At 41.9% G+C, this 16,842-nt stretch overlaps 1 protein-coding gene across 2 annotated transcripts; it reads left to right on the forward strand.

Moving 5' to 3' along the window:
* Positions 1-1,683: 1,683 nt before the first annotated feature.
* vps11 (VPS11 core subunit of CORVET and HOPS complexes) lies at positions 1,684-16,842 on the forward strand. Of its 2 annotated transcripts, none has more exons than XM_079507600.1 (16): positions 1,684-1,907; positions 3,759-3,907; positions 4,261-4,396; positions 4,733-4,896; positions 5,994-6,244; positions 6,627-6,828; positions 7,707-7,858; positions 8,682-8,868; positions 10,743-10,886; positions 11,321-11,518; positions 13,266-13,427; positions 13,543-13,676; positions 13,964-14,115; positions 15,007-15,178; positions 15,354-15,576; positions 16,296-16,842. In XM_079507600.1, the coding sequence occupies exons 1-16, from the start codon at positions 1,766-1,768 to the stop codon at positions 16,458-16,460; spliced, it is 2,733 nt and encodes a 910-aa protein (XP_079363726.1). In that variant the 5' UTR covers positions 1,684-1,765; the 3' UTR covers positions 16,461-16,842. The 2 variants fall into 2 exon arrangements, with proteins under 2 accessions (XP_079363726.1, XP_079363725.1); XM_079507599.1 differs by having other exon boundaries at positions 1,685-1,907; positions 13,964-14,166.

Raw genomic sequence — 16,842 nt, forward strand, 5'->3', positions numbered from 1 at the left:
GAACTGAAAATGAACTGAACATGAAGAACATGAAAAGATGAAATTACCTACCTAGGTTCCATCATGGAGTCAAATCTTTCCGGTGATAAAATGGCCACCAACGTAATCAAAAAAGTCAACCAAAGAACAAGATTCCTATACAGGATCTCCTCACTGGTCAACAAAAACACCTTGAAGACCCTAACAGGAGCCCTCGTACAAGGTTTCCTCGACTATGCATGCACCTCCTGGACGGTACCACAGCACCTCAAAGGCCCTTAAAACAAGGCTCCAGACTTCCCAAAACAAACTGGTCAGGCTACTACTTGGCCTCACTCCCCGAACCCACCTGGCTGGAATGGCTACAGGACTCTATACTAGGAGCCCGCGGACCCCCATTAGAAAATATATGCCAGCGACCCCCATAAGAGAGGATTTTTACGCAGTGATTCTCAACCCATTTAATTTCAAGTACCAGTTTGACATGCATTAGTCTACGGACCCCCATTTAATGGCATTTCTATCTCTGGGCCCCCAATTCATATTGTAAAATCAATGTTAATTTAACTCTGAGGGTCCATTTGGTTCCATTTGTACACTCTCAGAGTTACAGACCCATAAGGGTCCATTTGGTTCCAAACTATCATTTAGCTGGGGACCCCCTGGAACTCCCTCAAAGACCCCTGGGGGTCCCCGGACCCCACTTTGGGAACCACTGGTTTAGGCTACTTTAGGTACTGTGTGCCTCCTGCTAGAACAATTGTGCTGACTTTAATATTTCCTGTGTTTTGTTTTGTTCATTATTGTTAAATTCAGTGTTGACGTGTAGAGGCTATTTAGGACAATAAGGAACAAACTGTGTTCCTTATTGGTTCAATAAGGGACGCATCATTTAATTCTCCAATAAGGGATGATTCTGTATTTTAAGGGACGGGTGGCAACCCTAGTGTGTGTGTGTGTGTGTGTGTGTGTGTGTGTGTGTGTGTGTGTGTGTGTGTGTGTGTGTGTGTGTGTGTGTGTAAAAACACAATGCATTTCAACCGTTTAACTAATAGCTGTGTGATTTTGACAGGGTGTCATGTCATACACTCACATCTAAATAATCTAGATAATCTATTACGTCTTTACTAGCCTACATGCAGAGGTAATATAAAATAGGTTATCTGGCGCCAACTGCTGGCGGAACTGAAAAAGATTAAATAAAACATGCATGCGCGTTCACGTGAAGGGGAGTTGGATTCTGACGGGATGGGAGTCAAAAAAATGATATAACACCTGTCCTGGTGTTAGTGTGTGACTGTGTGAGAGAGAGGATTTTCTTTTTAAAATAACACATTCAATTAAGATCTCTCAAATGCATGCATTTCCTGCACATCTGACTGGGGAGGTCCGATGGGAGTCTGCGGCATAGATATATTATATCTATGGTCTGCGGTACCTGTGCATTATTTCGATGATCATTGCAATGCCCTGATGTGAAAGAAAATAGCTAGTCCAGAAGAAGAAAGAAATGTTCTTATATTTATGGACAATCAACATCTGTTGGTTTTCATTTTTATGTGGTGTCATAATTCAACATAATGTTTATGGCACACTAGCTGACTGACTATCAAGAAAATAGAAACATGGGGTATGCACATTCATATCATTGGCTAATGCTATTCGCCTGTCAGTTTTCCGGACCTGCTGTCACATGATCTTTGTTAGTGTCACATGATGACATGGTCTCGGGGCAAGCTAACTCTAGCTTCTGAAGCTTCAGTGACAGTGCTACTGCTAACACAAAATGGCTGCATTCTTACAGTGGAGAAGATTCGTGTTTTTTGATAAAGAAACGGTGAAGGATCCAGGAGATAATGGGAAAAACTTCGCTCTTCCAGTTGGAATATCGGCTTGTGACTCCGGTCGTGGCCACATTGTTCTTGGGGATATCCTTCACATGACAACAACAACAAGCATACAGTACATGTAGTACATGTCGGTGGCTGAGTGTGCTGAGCTTGAATGAAAGTAGAATATTATATGGCGCACCCAGCGTACTCAATGATTGCAAAGTGTACCTACCAAGCTAAGATAAATCGAGATTGTTAGATCTGCTTCGTCCTTGTAGCTATAGGACGGTATTTCTAATGTGATGCATGCTTGACAAAGGTTTCCAACATCATGACACTAGTAGGTCTGGAAAAAACATGTTAGCTTGGTTGTAGTATAGGCAATCTAGGAAAAAAACTTTTTGGTTCATAAATATGTTAGTAATAAGTAATAACATATCAAAAGAAATCCAAGTAGGGGAACATATTGAAAAATGCTGAAATAGGTGATGTCACAATTTCCTATTGATGCCAATGTTAAACAGTGATTTAAACCGGTTTTCTTGTCTAATTGTCACACAAGGTTCAATACTGTCCACAATCAAACAAACTGTGTTGGATGCAGTACAGTGCATGTGCAAAAAAAACTTAACCCTTCACTGCCATTTCTGTATATTATGCATGTTTATGCACTCTGTTTGATTTCATTATGTGAAGCACTTTATGCTGAAAGTGAAATGTATAATAATATTATTCTTTTCAAAATGCTTTTATTGGAAGATTTTTCAATGACAAAAATCTCAGGGCAAGCAAATAATGAAGACTAACTATGCTGCAACCCTAGCCCTGAAACATGTCTGTCATAATCATGACAGTCATGACGCAACTGAAGCCAGTTTTACGCGATCGCTACATTTACACGGAAAACGTGTACATAAACATTCAGATTTCAAATATAAAGTCCTCACCACGTGTGCCACGGGTGTTAGGAATTTGCTGGGACAGCGATTAGCAATTAGCATTGCTGCATCCCGCGTTGTTTAGAATTTTTATCCGAGCACCCCGGCTACTCTTCTCAAACGGGTTTCGTTTGGAAAATTTACAGTTGCACAGCGGGAGAGCACTCTCCTATTAATCTGTATTGGCAGTGCGGTCAGCGTGCCTATATCGAACACACCCAGTGCCACACTCCTCCCGACCGATAGGGGCGCGTAGTTGAAAGCCAAAAACGCTCGGATAAAAATGCCTTTTATTAAACGCGGCAATGCTAATCACTGTCCCAGTACATTTCTAACAGTATTTATATTTGAAATCTAATGTTTATGTACACGTTTACAATTAAATGTAGTGATCGCGTAAAACAGGCGGAAGTTAAGCCATGACGCTTGTGAAGTACGAGCGTCATGTGAACCATGGCTACTGCAACCCATGCCCCTCCCAGACAAAAGGAAACAAGACTGATGCCTTATATCCCATGGCTGAGAGAGGCAAAAAGTGTGCGGTTGCCTAGAGACGAGGCAGCCAATCAGGACGATAGGTTGTCAGTACAGCCAATAAGAAACATAGGTCTCAACTACAGCAAGTGGGAATGAAAGCACCACAGAGAGAACATTGACCAGCTGTGCTTACACAGCAGCTGGTAATAAAAATAAAACCCTTGAGTTGGTACCTTAGTTATGTCACCAAGAATGGTGATCCCTTTTTGGCCGGTGGAGTACACCAACATACATACCCAGCCGATCGCAGTACTTGCACGCTCTGCTTGCGCAAGTAAATATGATTGGAATATCTTGTCTGTGAACTGCTTCTCCCTAATGTACTATTGAATGTTTATTGCATCAAAGGGAGAAAACATTTGTCATTTGTAACATCCAAACAATAACAATTGTATGCAAATTCATAAATATCTTGCTTTCATCCTGGGACCAACAATTTACAGAGTTCACCTTAACCCTCTTTTAATAATACATATGGAAGGTCAGATCTGGCTCATGACACGCTCTCTACAGTTGTCATCCTTCCAGGCCTACAAGTTGCGGGTAACACACATCTATCAGCTGAAGCAGCACAGCATCCTTGTGTCAGTGGGACAAGATGAACACGGAATAAACCCACTAGTAAGTTTAGGCCTGTCACACTCGCACTCATTACCTACACAGCTGAAATTAACTCATCTGTTGGGAAATGTTCATACATTTCAAAGATAGCGGAAAAAGCAGATCAGTCACGTATGCTTGTATAACGTGACTTTTTCTGCCTTTTATTTGATGGTGTATAGTTAGTTGACAGGAAATGGGGCAAGAGATGGGGAGTGACATGCAGCAAAGGTCGTTGGGATCGGGAGTCAAACCCACAACACACTGTCAGGCTGTATTAGCAGCCTAGGTGCCCGAACCACTAGGCCGGCCCGGGCTGGCCTTCTGTTTTTGAAGTGTCACATGACCTGAATTAATCTGATGACATCTCACAGGTCAAAGTATGGAACCTAGACAAGCGAGAGAGTGGAAGTCCTCTGTGCACCAGGATATTCCCTGCAATACCTGGCAACAAACCGACTGAGGTGTCGTGCCTCAGCGTACACGAGAACCTTAACTTCATGGCCATTGGTGAGCTCTGAATATGTCTTCTTCAACCTTACTGATTAGCTCTATTGCAGTGATTCTCCCAGTTTGGTATGCATTGGCCACGGGCCCCCATAACTCTAAGAGAGTGTACAAATGGATCTAAATGGACCCATGTCCACTTGGTTTCATTTGTACACTCTGAGTTACAGACCTGTACGGGTCCATTTGGTGCCGTATCAGTTATTAAGCTGTCTCCCCCCCCCCCCCCCCCCCTAGAACGACCCACTTTGAGAATCACTGCTCTATTGAACCGGCTGCCACAAAATGTTTAACCTAGTTTGTGGATAGATACTGATGACTTTTGTTATTTCTTGGCAGGCTTCACGGATGGCAGTGTAGTGTTGACCAAGGGTGACATCACCAGAGATAGGCACAGTAAAACCCTGACCCTGCATGAAGGCACTTCCCCAGTTACTGGCCTTTCCTTCCGCCAAATGGGCAAGGTCACGCAGCTGTTTGTTGCCACTCTGGAGAAAGTCCATGTAAGTCATAATAATTATAACTTTGTGCTGGTTCTTTTATGTGACTATTTCTGGATATTTTCCTTTGTGTGGTGAAATTAATTGACTGTTAGGTTTTCCAATACCAAATGTATGAAATAAATGAATTAGTATCACATACCTACATATTATTACCTCCTAGCCTTTATTTGCCTTTATTTGCCCTGGGTGAGGGCAAGCTACATTATAGAAAGGTAAGAAAGCTGTTGATGTCATGACACGCCATGACACTTTCATGGACGGAAAACCTCGCACCGGAAGTTCCATGACATACATTGCAGTAAATGGAGCCGGTTGGACCAGCTCATGAACAAACATTCTTTCGGAACAATTGAGACCTTTGTCATATAATCGGTTCAGGGAAATAAAAGAAGACATATCACAGGTTGTTTTCTAATCACTTGCTTTTTGATGTGAAGTACATCATTTTATTTGAGGATCTAAACAGCGGCAGGTATCGTTTCTGTCTCCGAGGTATCACAAGATTTGGCTGCCAGACAGGAAACGACGGACAGTCTCGCGATACTTGGCACATTCAGAAACATACTTTTTGCTCTTTAGATACCTCTATAAAATTACAGTGTACACATCGAAAAGCAACACAGCAGACAATAATGTGTTATATGATTTCTGTTATTTTCCAGAAGTGATTACTTTACAAAGGTCTCAGTCATTCAGAAATAGCGACGAATCGTCCGTTTGGAATTGCATCATGGTGTCTTTACCTTCTTTTTCATATACCTTTGGTGAGGGGAGTCAAGCTTGTGCTGATTGGTCAGCTGCAGCTGACGAAATAGCACAGCTGAACCACAAGCTGAACTGCCATTGTGCTCAACCTGCTTAAAAATAATTATTATTATTAAAAATGGAAATATATTGTGTATCCATTTCATACGTTCAGTAATTAATCAAATGTGAACTGCCTATTATACACCTAGATTTCAGGGGAACATCACTGGTGTCAATATTACTAATACAGATTTAGCCTGTAATACAACGATGGGTGTCTATCTTGAGATTTCTTCAACTGCCTGTCACCCCTTGACTTAACTTCCCCATCATTTTCTACTCATGGGCAGTGCTACACCCTATCCATCAAGGAGTACCCCAGGTTTGACCTGGACGACACACATGGCTGTGCGCTACGTTGCTCCTCGATCACTGACCCCTCCCAGGACTCTCAGTTCATTGTGGCCGGTGATGAATGTGTGTATCTGTACCAGCCTGATGAACGAGGGCCCTGCTTTGCTTTTGATGGAAACAAGCTGTTGGCCCATTGGCACCGAGGCTATTTGCTCTTACTCATTCGGGACACAAAGTTACCAAACAAGTAAGGAGAATCTTAACCACTTATTTAATTTAGTCTTTTCAGAAATAGCCGATCTACAAGCTCACAGTGCGTGGCACTGCAACACGCTGTGAGAGCTGCCATTTCAAAACAACATTAGGAAGATTTGTGACACATTGTGAAGATCTTGTTGGAATGTTGGAAACATTTAGACAATTTCTGCCTATAATGTCATGCTCTAAATAAAAATGCTTAAATAATAGTACGTACTGTATGTATATGTGTCATCTTCTGATATTTTATATAGTAGTAATATACTGATTTTATATCGCACTTTATAAATTACAAAGTGCTTTACATAAAACTGAAGATAATCCGTTTTGATTTGAAGATGTGATGCTAATGGCTCTGTTTCTATATCCAGGTCTGGATTTGCCAGCAGGGAGTCCTCACCATCAGAAAAACAACAACTAACCATCTATGATCTGGACAACAAGTTCATCGCCTACAGTGCCTCTTTTGACGATATTGTGGATGTGCTGGCGGAGTGGGGCTCCTTCTACATTCTGACGAGAGACGGCAAGATGTTTGTTCTCCAGGAAAAGGACACTCAGACCAAGCTAGAGGTGAGTCCCAAAGGTTGGCTAGTGCTACCTGTATTAGTCCAATAATTAAATGGCAGAGGTTGGACAAAATTGGATTATTTTGTTTCTCACCTGATTCTGACAGGACATTAGGTCTACTAGCCAGGATAAGAAAATCTACCCTAATCTGACACGTCACATGCTACTCAAAGCATAATGAAATTTAGAAATGTTTGCCTTATAATAGGTTATCAACAGGGCCATCTTGGATTAAGGCAAATTTAGGGTATTAGCAGTGAGAAGATTAGGGTAGATCTTTTATCCTGGCTAGTAGACCTAATGCCCTGTCAGAATCAGTTGAGAAACAAAATAATCCAATATTGTCCAACCTGAGAGGATTGTTTTTACTTTATTTACTATCATGTTCTGATACCTCTGAGGCACGTTATTAATGTTCTACAACTAGATTCTGGGAAGGACTTGCTGTGATTGGCTATTTGGCAGGTGTGCCACTTTATGCTTAAAGTGTAAGACCACTTTTTTAGAGGTTTGGTTTGTGTAGTTACCTTACCATGATGTAACTCCAAATGTGGACAAGAAATTAAAAAAAAAAAATACTCCAGTGATTAGAAATTGATAATCCAAAATATGCTCCTCATAGACTTACATTGTACACTGAAACAGCTCTCAAAGTCACTCTTTTAGTACGTAAACAAAGACAAACAAAGTTGATTCAGACAATATAGAGCTTCACCAAAACTCATGTGGTTATATTTTCTTTTCCCCCTTTTTGTAAAGAATACAACTGGTCGACTTGTGACCCTTTGTTTAGGATACACTGCTCTAAGGGAATGTCTGAGGATAGTGTTTCCTGACACTGAGCTGTTTTATTTTGGTCATAATTCCCTATGTCCTTCTAGATGCTGTTCAAAAAGAACCTGTTTGTAATGGCCATAAACCTGGCCAAGAGCCAACACTTGGATAGTGATGGTCTGTCAGAAATCTTCAGACAGTATGGCGATCACCTATACCTAAAGGGAGACCACGACGGAGCTATTCAACAGTACATTCGGTAAGATTTCTCCTGAAGAAAAAATAGCCTACTCCTTCCTTCATTTTCATGTAGCTGTTGCTAACCGGTTTGCTTGGTGCTGTACTCTTGCAATATCTATCGGAGGGCTAGTGGTGATATTTGTTTATCTTATCATGTATAATAGTTTATTGAAGGATCAAATGCATCAAAGTCACATTAAAGATAATCAGCTGTATTGCAGTCAACTTCTGTTACAGATAATTAACAACATGGTACCACCAGGAGGGATTTCATAATGTTTAAATAAAGATATGCTTTAAGTCAACACCAAGATGAATTGTGGAATAGGAGAATGCATATGTTGTAATTAACACTCGTCTTTTATAACCACAAGTAAGCTATGACAAATAGCAACAAAAAGCAACAAGACAGCCTGAGAAAGAAAACACATTGTTATGGTACCAAAATAGCTGTTGCATTTGAGACCATCATTCCCCAGCCTTTGAACATTACTGTTGGAGACTAGAACACATTCATTGACTCCACAACTTGATGTTAACAGTTCAAACCGGGGTCCCCCATGCGTACTTAATCCCCACTTATTTCCCTCTACACAAAATCTCTTTGCCAAATGATATACATCAGTTGACAAATCAATCTGTTTGATGGTTGCTTTCCTTATCCTCATCATATAGAACACTTTAATTACAGATGTGACTACATATTGTTTTGCGTCATACTCATAACGTGACGCCTTGTGAACTTGTAGATTTGCTATGTTTGGCAAACATTTGCTTATTTTAACCAAATGATCGCTAGCGTTCGTTCAAGTGGTTAAGCCGCTCGTCACATTTTATTGCAGCACCATTGGAAAGCTGGAGCCCTCCTATGTGATCCGGAAATTCCTGGATGCTCAAAGGATCCACAACCTGACCGCCTACCTGCAAGCTTTGCACAGGCAGTCCCTTGCCAACGCAGACCACACCACCCTGCTGCTCAACTGCTACACCAAGCTGAAAGACAGCGCCAAGCTGGAGGAGTTCATCAAGGTTAGGGTGACTGCTGCGAGTGAGCATTTACTGTTGGACAAACAGTACTGTGCCTAATCTCATGCTGAATCCAGTGGATAAAAATAAGTTTTAATTTGAGTAATTAATCCACATGCAATTTACAATTTACAATTTAGGCATTTAGCAGACGCTCTTAATCCAGAGCGACTTACAATAGGCAAGAACAGAAAGCATGGGAATACATCACATATGTAACAAAATGCATTTATCGCGAAACATGCGTAAGCTAAGACCGTGACTAGAACATATCTATATAATGACACTATACATATAAACTATAACTAGAACATATCTATATAATGACACTATACATATAAACTACACATATGTGCTATACTATGCTGTACATATATACTATGAAGTGCTATGACTACATACAATGCACTTATTGTGCTGTCTACATGACATGCTATAAGTCTGTTTCAAATGCTATATAAGTCTAAGAAGTGCTGTCTAAGGGGGTAGGGTAAGTGCTATGGGCCATGATGGAGTCTGAAAAGGTGGGTTTTCAGACTACGGCGGAAGATCGGGAGTGATGCTGCAGTTCTGATTGCAACGGGAAGAGCATTCCACAGTTTTGGGGCCAGAAGGGAGAAGAGTTTGGGACGTGTGGAGCGTTGTCCCGGCGTTTTTAGTGAGGGTACTTCCAGCTTCCCTGCGTTGGCTGATCTGAGTGCGCGGGAGGGTTTGTAGGGTTCAATCATGCTGGCAAGATATGGGGGAGCCATACCTTTGGTTGCTTTAAATGCCAACATCAGAGTTTTGTATTCTGTGCGGGCAGCGACCGGGAGCCAGTGCAGGGAGCGGAGCAGGGGGGAGACATGTGAGAATTTTGGCTGGTTGAAGACCAAGCGAGCTGCGGCATTTTGGATCAGTTGGAGAGGCTTCAGTGCACATGCCGGTAGGCCAGTAAGGAGAGAGTTACAATAGTCAAGCTTTGACAGGACTGTTGTCTGGATTAGGAGCTGGGATGATTCCTGGGTGAGGAACGGTCTAATTCGTCGTATGTTATAGAGTGTGAACCTACAGGATCGAGTGACACATGAACCCTAGCATCCCTATTTACAAACTCACAATGCATCACACATTGAGCATGTGTAGATGGACTATTATTTGTGCTATTTGTCATACAACAAAGTTTAAATTGTAGGGTTTAAGTGGTTAACCCATTAAAACCGTGACAATATCTGTCGTTTTAGATTTTAGCTAGCTATATATATATATATATATATATATATATATATATATAGCATGTTTTTCTGAAAACTTAGGATTTAGATGTTTCTCAAAAGTAGAAAGTCTTCTCTTCTGGGAGTCCCTGGCACACAACATTTTCAGATGGGCGTCCGCTGCCATATATTGTATATCTATCTTCTATCTATAAATGCACCACGTCTCTGTCTGTGTGTACGGTTGTAATCTACGTAACTCGAGAACCGTTCACCCCACCGACTTCAAATTCGACACACGTGTTCCACACCCCCGCAGGGAGTGCCCGGTGTCGAGGCGGTCGGACCCACGGTTGTCCAGAAACGCCACAAACGGCCTCTGCCTGGGCTCTGAACAGGGCCCCTGCCCCTTGTGCCCAGGGTCCATATACTCATACTGTATGGAGCTGGCCTGTTCTGACATAATTCTAACATCTGCATAGACCCCATATTTGGGCATGCCTGACGAAGAACTCCATATATGGGTTATGGGCATAAAATGGACACAGACATAATTACTGTGTGGGGCATGCATTTCCAACTTGCATCGTTACAAGTACAGGTAGTTAGTTTATGATCAGGGTGAGTGCTTGATTCATTTTACAGTGTTCACTCATTGGTCACTTTCCCTTCTGTTTTCAACAGAGCAGTGAGTCTGAGGTCCACTTTGATGTGGAGATCGCCATCAAGGTTCTGCGGCAGGCTGGGTACCACAGCCATGCCGTTTTCCTGGCTGAGAAACACATGCACCATGAGTGGTACCTGAAGATCCAACTTGAAGACCTGAAGGTGAAAAACATAGCTTTCTGTAATATTAGCTGTTAACAGTCAGTAAGAAGTGCTCTATACGAGTTCATCTACCTATCTATCTTGTTAGATAGATAGATAGGTAGATGAACTAGCTGCTTTTAAAGACGTGTTGTTTCTTTTGCACGTTCATGGCCTCTGTGATGATTGGATATTGATCCACTGCCTGTAAAAGTGTGTATTGGTTGTACAACTTGGCATGCATGGCACTATTGTATATTTACTTACAGTAACTATTTCACCTGAACAATATTTAATGTCGAAAATGTGAAAAGTTGTGTGTGTTAGTATTGGTAGTAGTACTGTAATACAATTCCAATTAGGTTAATTTTAGCCTAGTTAGTTGTATTATCCAAGACGAGGTGTGACTGAACAGATGGTGTGGTTAAACTCCATGCCTCTCCGCCATGTGACAGAACTACCAAGAAGCGCTCCGCTACATCGGACGGCTGCCCTTTGAACAGGCCGAGAGCAACATGAAGCGCTACGGCAAGACCCTGATGCACCACGTCCCCGATGGCACCACGCTGCTGCTGAAGGGCCTGTGCACAGATTACCAGCCCAACCCAGACGCCACAGACAGAGACAGCTTGGACAAGGGTCCTACAAATAAGGTCAGCCTGTCTGACATGCAGCAGTGCATCATGTTAAACCATTAACCAAGTTCTTATTGTCTCCACCAGGCCAAAGGCATGGGGAGAGAGTATGTTTTGCACTCTGTCCGTGTGTGTGTGTCCTTCCGTCCGTCCGTTATCAGCTAATCTCCGGCACCGTTGGCCCGATCCATGCCAAACTTTGCACAAACACTCCCTGGATGCCAACGACGAACCTCTGCCCCAAATATTCCTCAACGGCCTGTTATAGCGCCACCATGAGGCCGATTTAGGCAAAACACATTTCTGTAGATAACTCGTACACATTTTATCCATACATCACACAATTCGGTATACACTATCTCCATAGTCATGTGATCAACACAGATCTGCACAATTTCCCATCTTCCATCCTGATTGGCTAAGATTGGCTTCCAAAGCTCACATGATTGGTCCGTTTCGAACAAAATGCCACAAATCACAAACAGTGTCCAATTTCCATGAAATTATACATGCACATTTCCACTAGGAAAGTGCCCCTATAACTGCATGACAACTTATGTATGTGCACTCCCTAGAGGCCATGGAAAAAACATTTTCCCTGCATCCCTCCACATCTGCCGGTTATCTCTGTAGTCATGTGATCAAGACGAGCCTGTTGGATTTCTCAGATTCTACACTGATTAGCTAAGATTGCCTTCCAAAGTTTTCAGGAGTAGCCCATTTTGTACAAAATGCTGCACATGTCCTGCTCATCCAGAATTCTATCCTCAGAGATGCTATGAGTTATCTGGCTCTGCATTTCCTCAACAAAATGAAGAAAATTGTTGCAAGAAACAAACAAACAAAAAAAACATGTTTATATTACTCCTAAACATTTTGCCAAACATCACACACACTCCTATCCTCCTGGTGGAGACCTGTGCCCAGAAGGGCACTTTTTCTAGTTTTTTATGTGTCATACTCAATCATAGGACCACAATGGAAACAAGCCCTCAGGGCTTTTTGTGGAAGTAAGTAAGTAACTGTGTTATCCTTTTAGCATTGTTGATTAACTGTACCTTTTTTCAAACCGTTTAAAAAATGCATACTGGACATACGTTTTCAACTAAATTCTGTTCGATTTTCTTTAGCGTATGTAAGTTATTTGAAGAAAAACAAACAAACAGTGCTTTTTATCATTGCACAAGAAAAAAAACAAGAACAGGAGCTAACATGAAGTGTTGGGTACAGGACATGTGGGTTAAGTCCCATACATCAAATGTTTACATATGCGCTTCTCAACAAAAAAACATTTAGCCTGAGCACTTGTTTTGGTTCATTCAATATCCAGCGTATGTGCAAGGTTTTACAACATGACTTTCTAAATCACTTAGAAACGAATTAAGGCAGGCATGCCTTGTGTTGTGAGGCGTGCTTGAGTCCCAGAGCGGGCAAGTGCCCACCTTGAGCATGGGTGCTGGTTTTCTTTGGGATTGGCATACATACACGCTATCAAAATATTCAGCAACAAGAACTGTGGAACTATGGAATGTTACAAAAGCTCCAGTACTGTAGAAATCCAGTTGATGAGGTTGAAAAGACCCTGTAAGTTACAGCAAGTGATGGAATCTGTTTGACTACAAATATGTCTTACCTATCTACTTTAGTTTATCACCCCCTTTTGTATACTTGTCGTGAGTTTTTTTTGGTTTATGACGGTAATGCTGATAACCATTGTTCAAATGCATAACTCATGTCTAAATATCAATATATCTTCTGGTGCCAGGCCAACTCTGAAGAGTTCATCCAGATATTTGCCAATAACCCACGTGAGCTGAAGGCTTTCCTGGAGCACATGATCGAGGTAGAGCCCTTCTCATCTCAAGGTGTCTACGACACACTGCTGGAGCTTCGGCTGCAGGACTGGGCACACGAACAGAACCCTGAGGTGAATGCAAAACACACACTACTTTGTTGTCACTTGTTTTTGTTTTTCCTTGGTTTATAACACGGTTAAGTTTTACCTGACATGAAAGAGCATCTTGTATTTGTTTGTCTTGCAGAGAAAAAAGGTCCTCCAGGGGGCAGCACTGTCACTACTGAGGAGTGATAATACTGTCTTTGATAAGGCTCTTGTCCTCTGTCAGATGCATAACTTCAAAGAAGGGGTCCTCTACCTGTATGAGAAAGGCAAACTGTAAGTGTGCCTTTAACTTGTGTTAGCTCAGACCAAACACCGGTAACACTGGTAATGTTTGGTTTACTGCATTACTTTGAATCTGTCAAAGTGTCAAACACTAAAGCCCACTCCACACCAATGATTCGCCATGCAACTCCTTGCAACATGCAACTACTTGCAACCATTATCCCCAATAGCAGTTGCAATGGAGTTGTGATTAGTCTCATTGGTGCGGTTTAGCCTTTAAACACTGCCATCATAATTTGAGTAAAATGCTAACATCTCATCCATTTTAATCTGAACAGATACCAGCAGATTATGCACTACCATATGCAGAACGAGGAGTATGGCAAGGTGGTGGAGGCCTGCAAGCGCTATGGAGACCAGGAGGTGTGCCTGTGGGAGCAGGCGCTGGGTTACTTTGCCAGGAAAGAAGAAGACTGCAAGGCCTATATCAGTGAAGTCTTGCATCACATAGACCAAAACAACTTGATGCCCCCTCTACTTGGTGAGTTGAAACTGCTTTTTAATGCAGTGTGAAAAAAAAAATCAAAATACAATAAGATTCCAATTTCCAGAATAGCTTAAACAGAGCAGTAAAATGGCATTTAACTTTAGTTTGTTAAATGGGCGTTTTCCAATTTGTCTCTGCATGTCTGTCTGTACGTACTTAACCCGAGAACCGTTTGCTCCACGACTTCAAATTCGACACACGCGTTCCACACCCCCACAGGGAGTGCAGTGCCCGGTGTCAAGTCGGTCAGACCCACGGTTGTACAGAACCACCACAAAAGGCCTCTGCCCGGACAGTGCACCTGATCACCCCTATATCTCCATATATGGAGCTGGCCTGTTCTGACATCATTCGGACATCTGCATAGACTCCATATCTGGGCATGCCTGACAAAGAACTCCATATATGGGCATAAAAGGGAGTCAAGGGACACAGACATAATAACTGGGTGAGGCATACATTTCCAACTTCCATCGTTCCAAGTAGGAGAGTGACCAACGGGCACTGCTGCAGTGTTATAAATTAGTTAACAGATTTAAATTGTCATCCCACTGATGTCATCATGAACACTCTTATTCTCTCTAGGAGCACTGTGACAGTATGGAATGTTATATTAACTTGTAGCTATGATTTCACAATTGAATATAATAAAGTCAATTGGGCTTTTTAGGAAACGGATCTAAGTTATGAGCCACAATCTGTAGTGAAAATCTTCCTTGGAGTCATTTACATTGTCAAAATATGCTTCAGACACATTACAGGTAAACTGTCCAATGTCCATTTTGTCCATTCAATGTTGCTTAGTGTAGCATGTGTATGTGTTTGCTATCACAGTGGTGCAAACGCTGGCACACAACTCCACGGCCACGCTGTCCGTCATCAAGGACTACCTCATCAACAAGCTAGAGAGGGAGAGCCAGCAGATCGAAGATGATGAGCGCAAGATCAGCCAGTACCGCGAGGAAACGGCCCACCTCCGCTCTGAGATCCAGGAGCTCCGGAGCAGGTTGGTTGTTTTCAGGGTCCTTTATAACTTTGTCTCGATATGAGCTTTTCAAGTGGGCCCTGATCCGGAAAAGGTTGGGAACCACTGCCCTAGCTCATGGTTATTGTCGGATCACAGAAACAGCGCTTTATTTTTTGTTTTACGTTGATTTTCTACCCTGGTCTTTCCCATGCAGCGCAAAGATTTTTCAGAAGACGAAGTGTAACATGTGCAACAGCCCTCTGGAGCTGCCCTCCGTTCATTTCCTGTGCAGTCACTCCTTCCATCAGCACTGCTTTGAGAGCTACGCTGAGAGCGAGGCAGAGTGTCCAACCTGTACGCCAGAGAACCGCAAGGTTATGGACATGCTGCGGGCCCAGGACCAGAAACGAGACCTGCATGACCATTTCACCAGACAGGTGACTCAGTTAATCTCAAACGTCAGGAAACGTAAACAACATAGTTACCCGTTCGCACTATAAATGTCTTTAGTTTAAACACAGAGAGAATCAGCAATCTGAAAATGCGCCGTGGGTATTTCAAATCAAACTATTATTTGTTGACGACTCAGTCATACAGGTTTTTATTATAATGTTTTATTCGCAGAGAAAAATCAACCTTAGTTCCAAATGATATAATAAGAGTACCACAGACGAATAACAGTCTAAGTCCACACTATTGATCCATAATATATAAATGATAGATAAGGGTTCAGGACAACGAGGCCTTTTCGTGGAGGGGTCAGTCTGAAATTTGGACTTAGACTGTTTTTCGTCTGTGGTACTATTATATATAAGTAATATTTGTTATCTGTGCAGATGTACTCATGATACAAACAGCAGTTTAAATCAATGAATTAATCACACAAAATAAATGCTCCTCGTATAAGTAAGGACAACCTGGATGTGTAAGGCATCCCTATTTTGGGGCGTGTATAGGTACAAACGATTTATTTTATTTATTTTAGAAAGTGGAAAATAGCAGGGCTAAAAGCTCACAAAGTGTTGTGATGACCAGAGCTTAAGTGGTTAAGCTTGCCTTCCTTGTCTGTTTGCTGCAGCATATACATGTAGTAGGTAGCAGATTAAATCATCACAATGATTCATTTTTGATCTGTAATATGTCTCTTTTTTTTCAGCTGCGTTGCTCCAATGATGGTTTCTCGGTTGTGGCTGACTATTTTGGTAGAGGGGTGTTTAACAAACTGACTCTGGTCACCGACCCTCCTGGAAGCAAGAATGTGGGGAATCTAGAGGTAGATCTCCAGAGGGACCTTCTCATCCAGACCAAAAGGAACAGCTAAAACACTCACAACACACACAACAAAGTCACAAACACACACACGGAAATAGAATCGTACCATGTCTCAGAGGCTGTTCTGACGACAAGCTTTGTTGCACAGGATTTCACTTTATTTTATTAGAGGATAAACATATGCCTGCCTGCTGCAGTAACTATGATGAAATGTGTTTGCATAGTTCCTGCTTGGGGACTCATAATGTATTTAAGATTGAAACATGTTTTACTGTGTCTATAAACTGCTATGAACAATGCCTTAAACTTTTTGGTTATGAGTGCTTGATTTCTTGTGCATTCTGTATTGTAAAGAAATACTGTAGTCGAACAAATTCAAATATTGTCATTTATGTCTGTTATGCTTGCAGAATAAAATTGTAAAGGACTGA

This window comes from Electrona antarctica, assembly GCF_951216825.1.
Source record: "Electrona antarctica genome assembly, chromosome: 8".
NCBI lineage: Eukaryota > Metazoa > Chordata > Actinopteri > Myctophiformes > Myctophidae > Electrona > Electrona antarctica.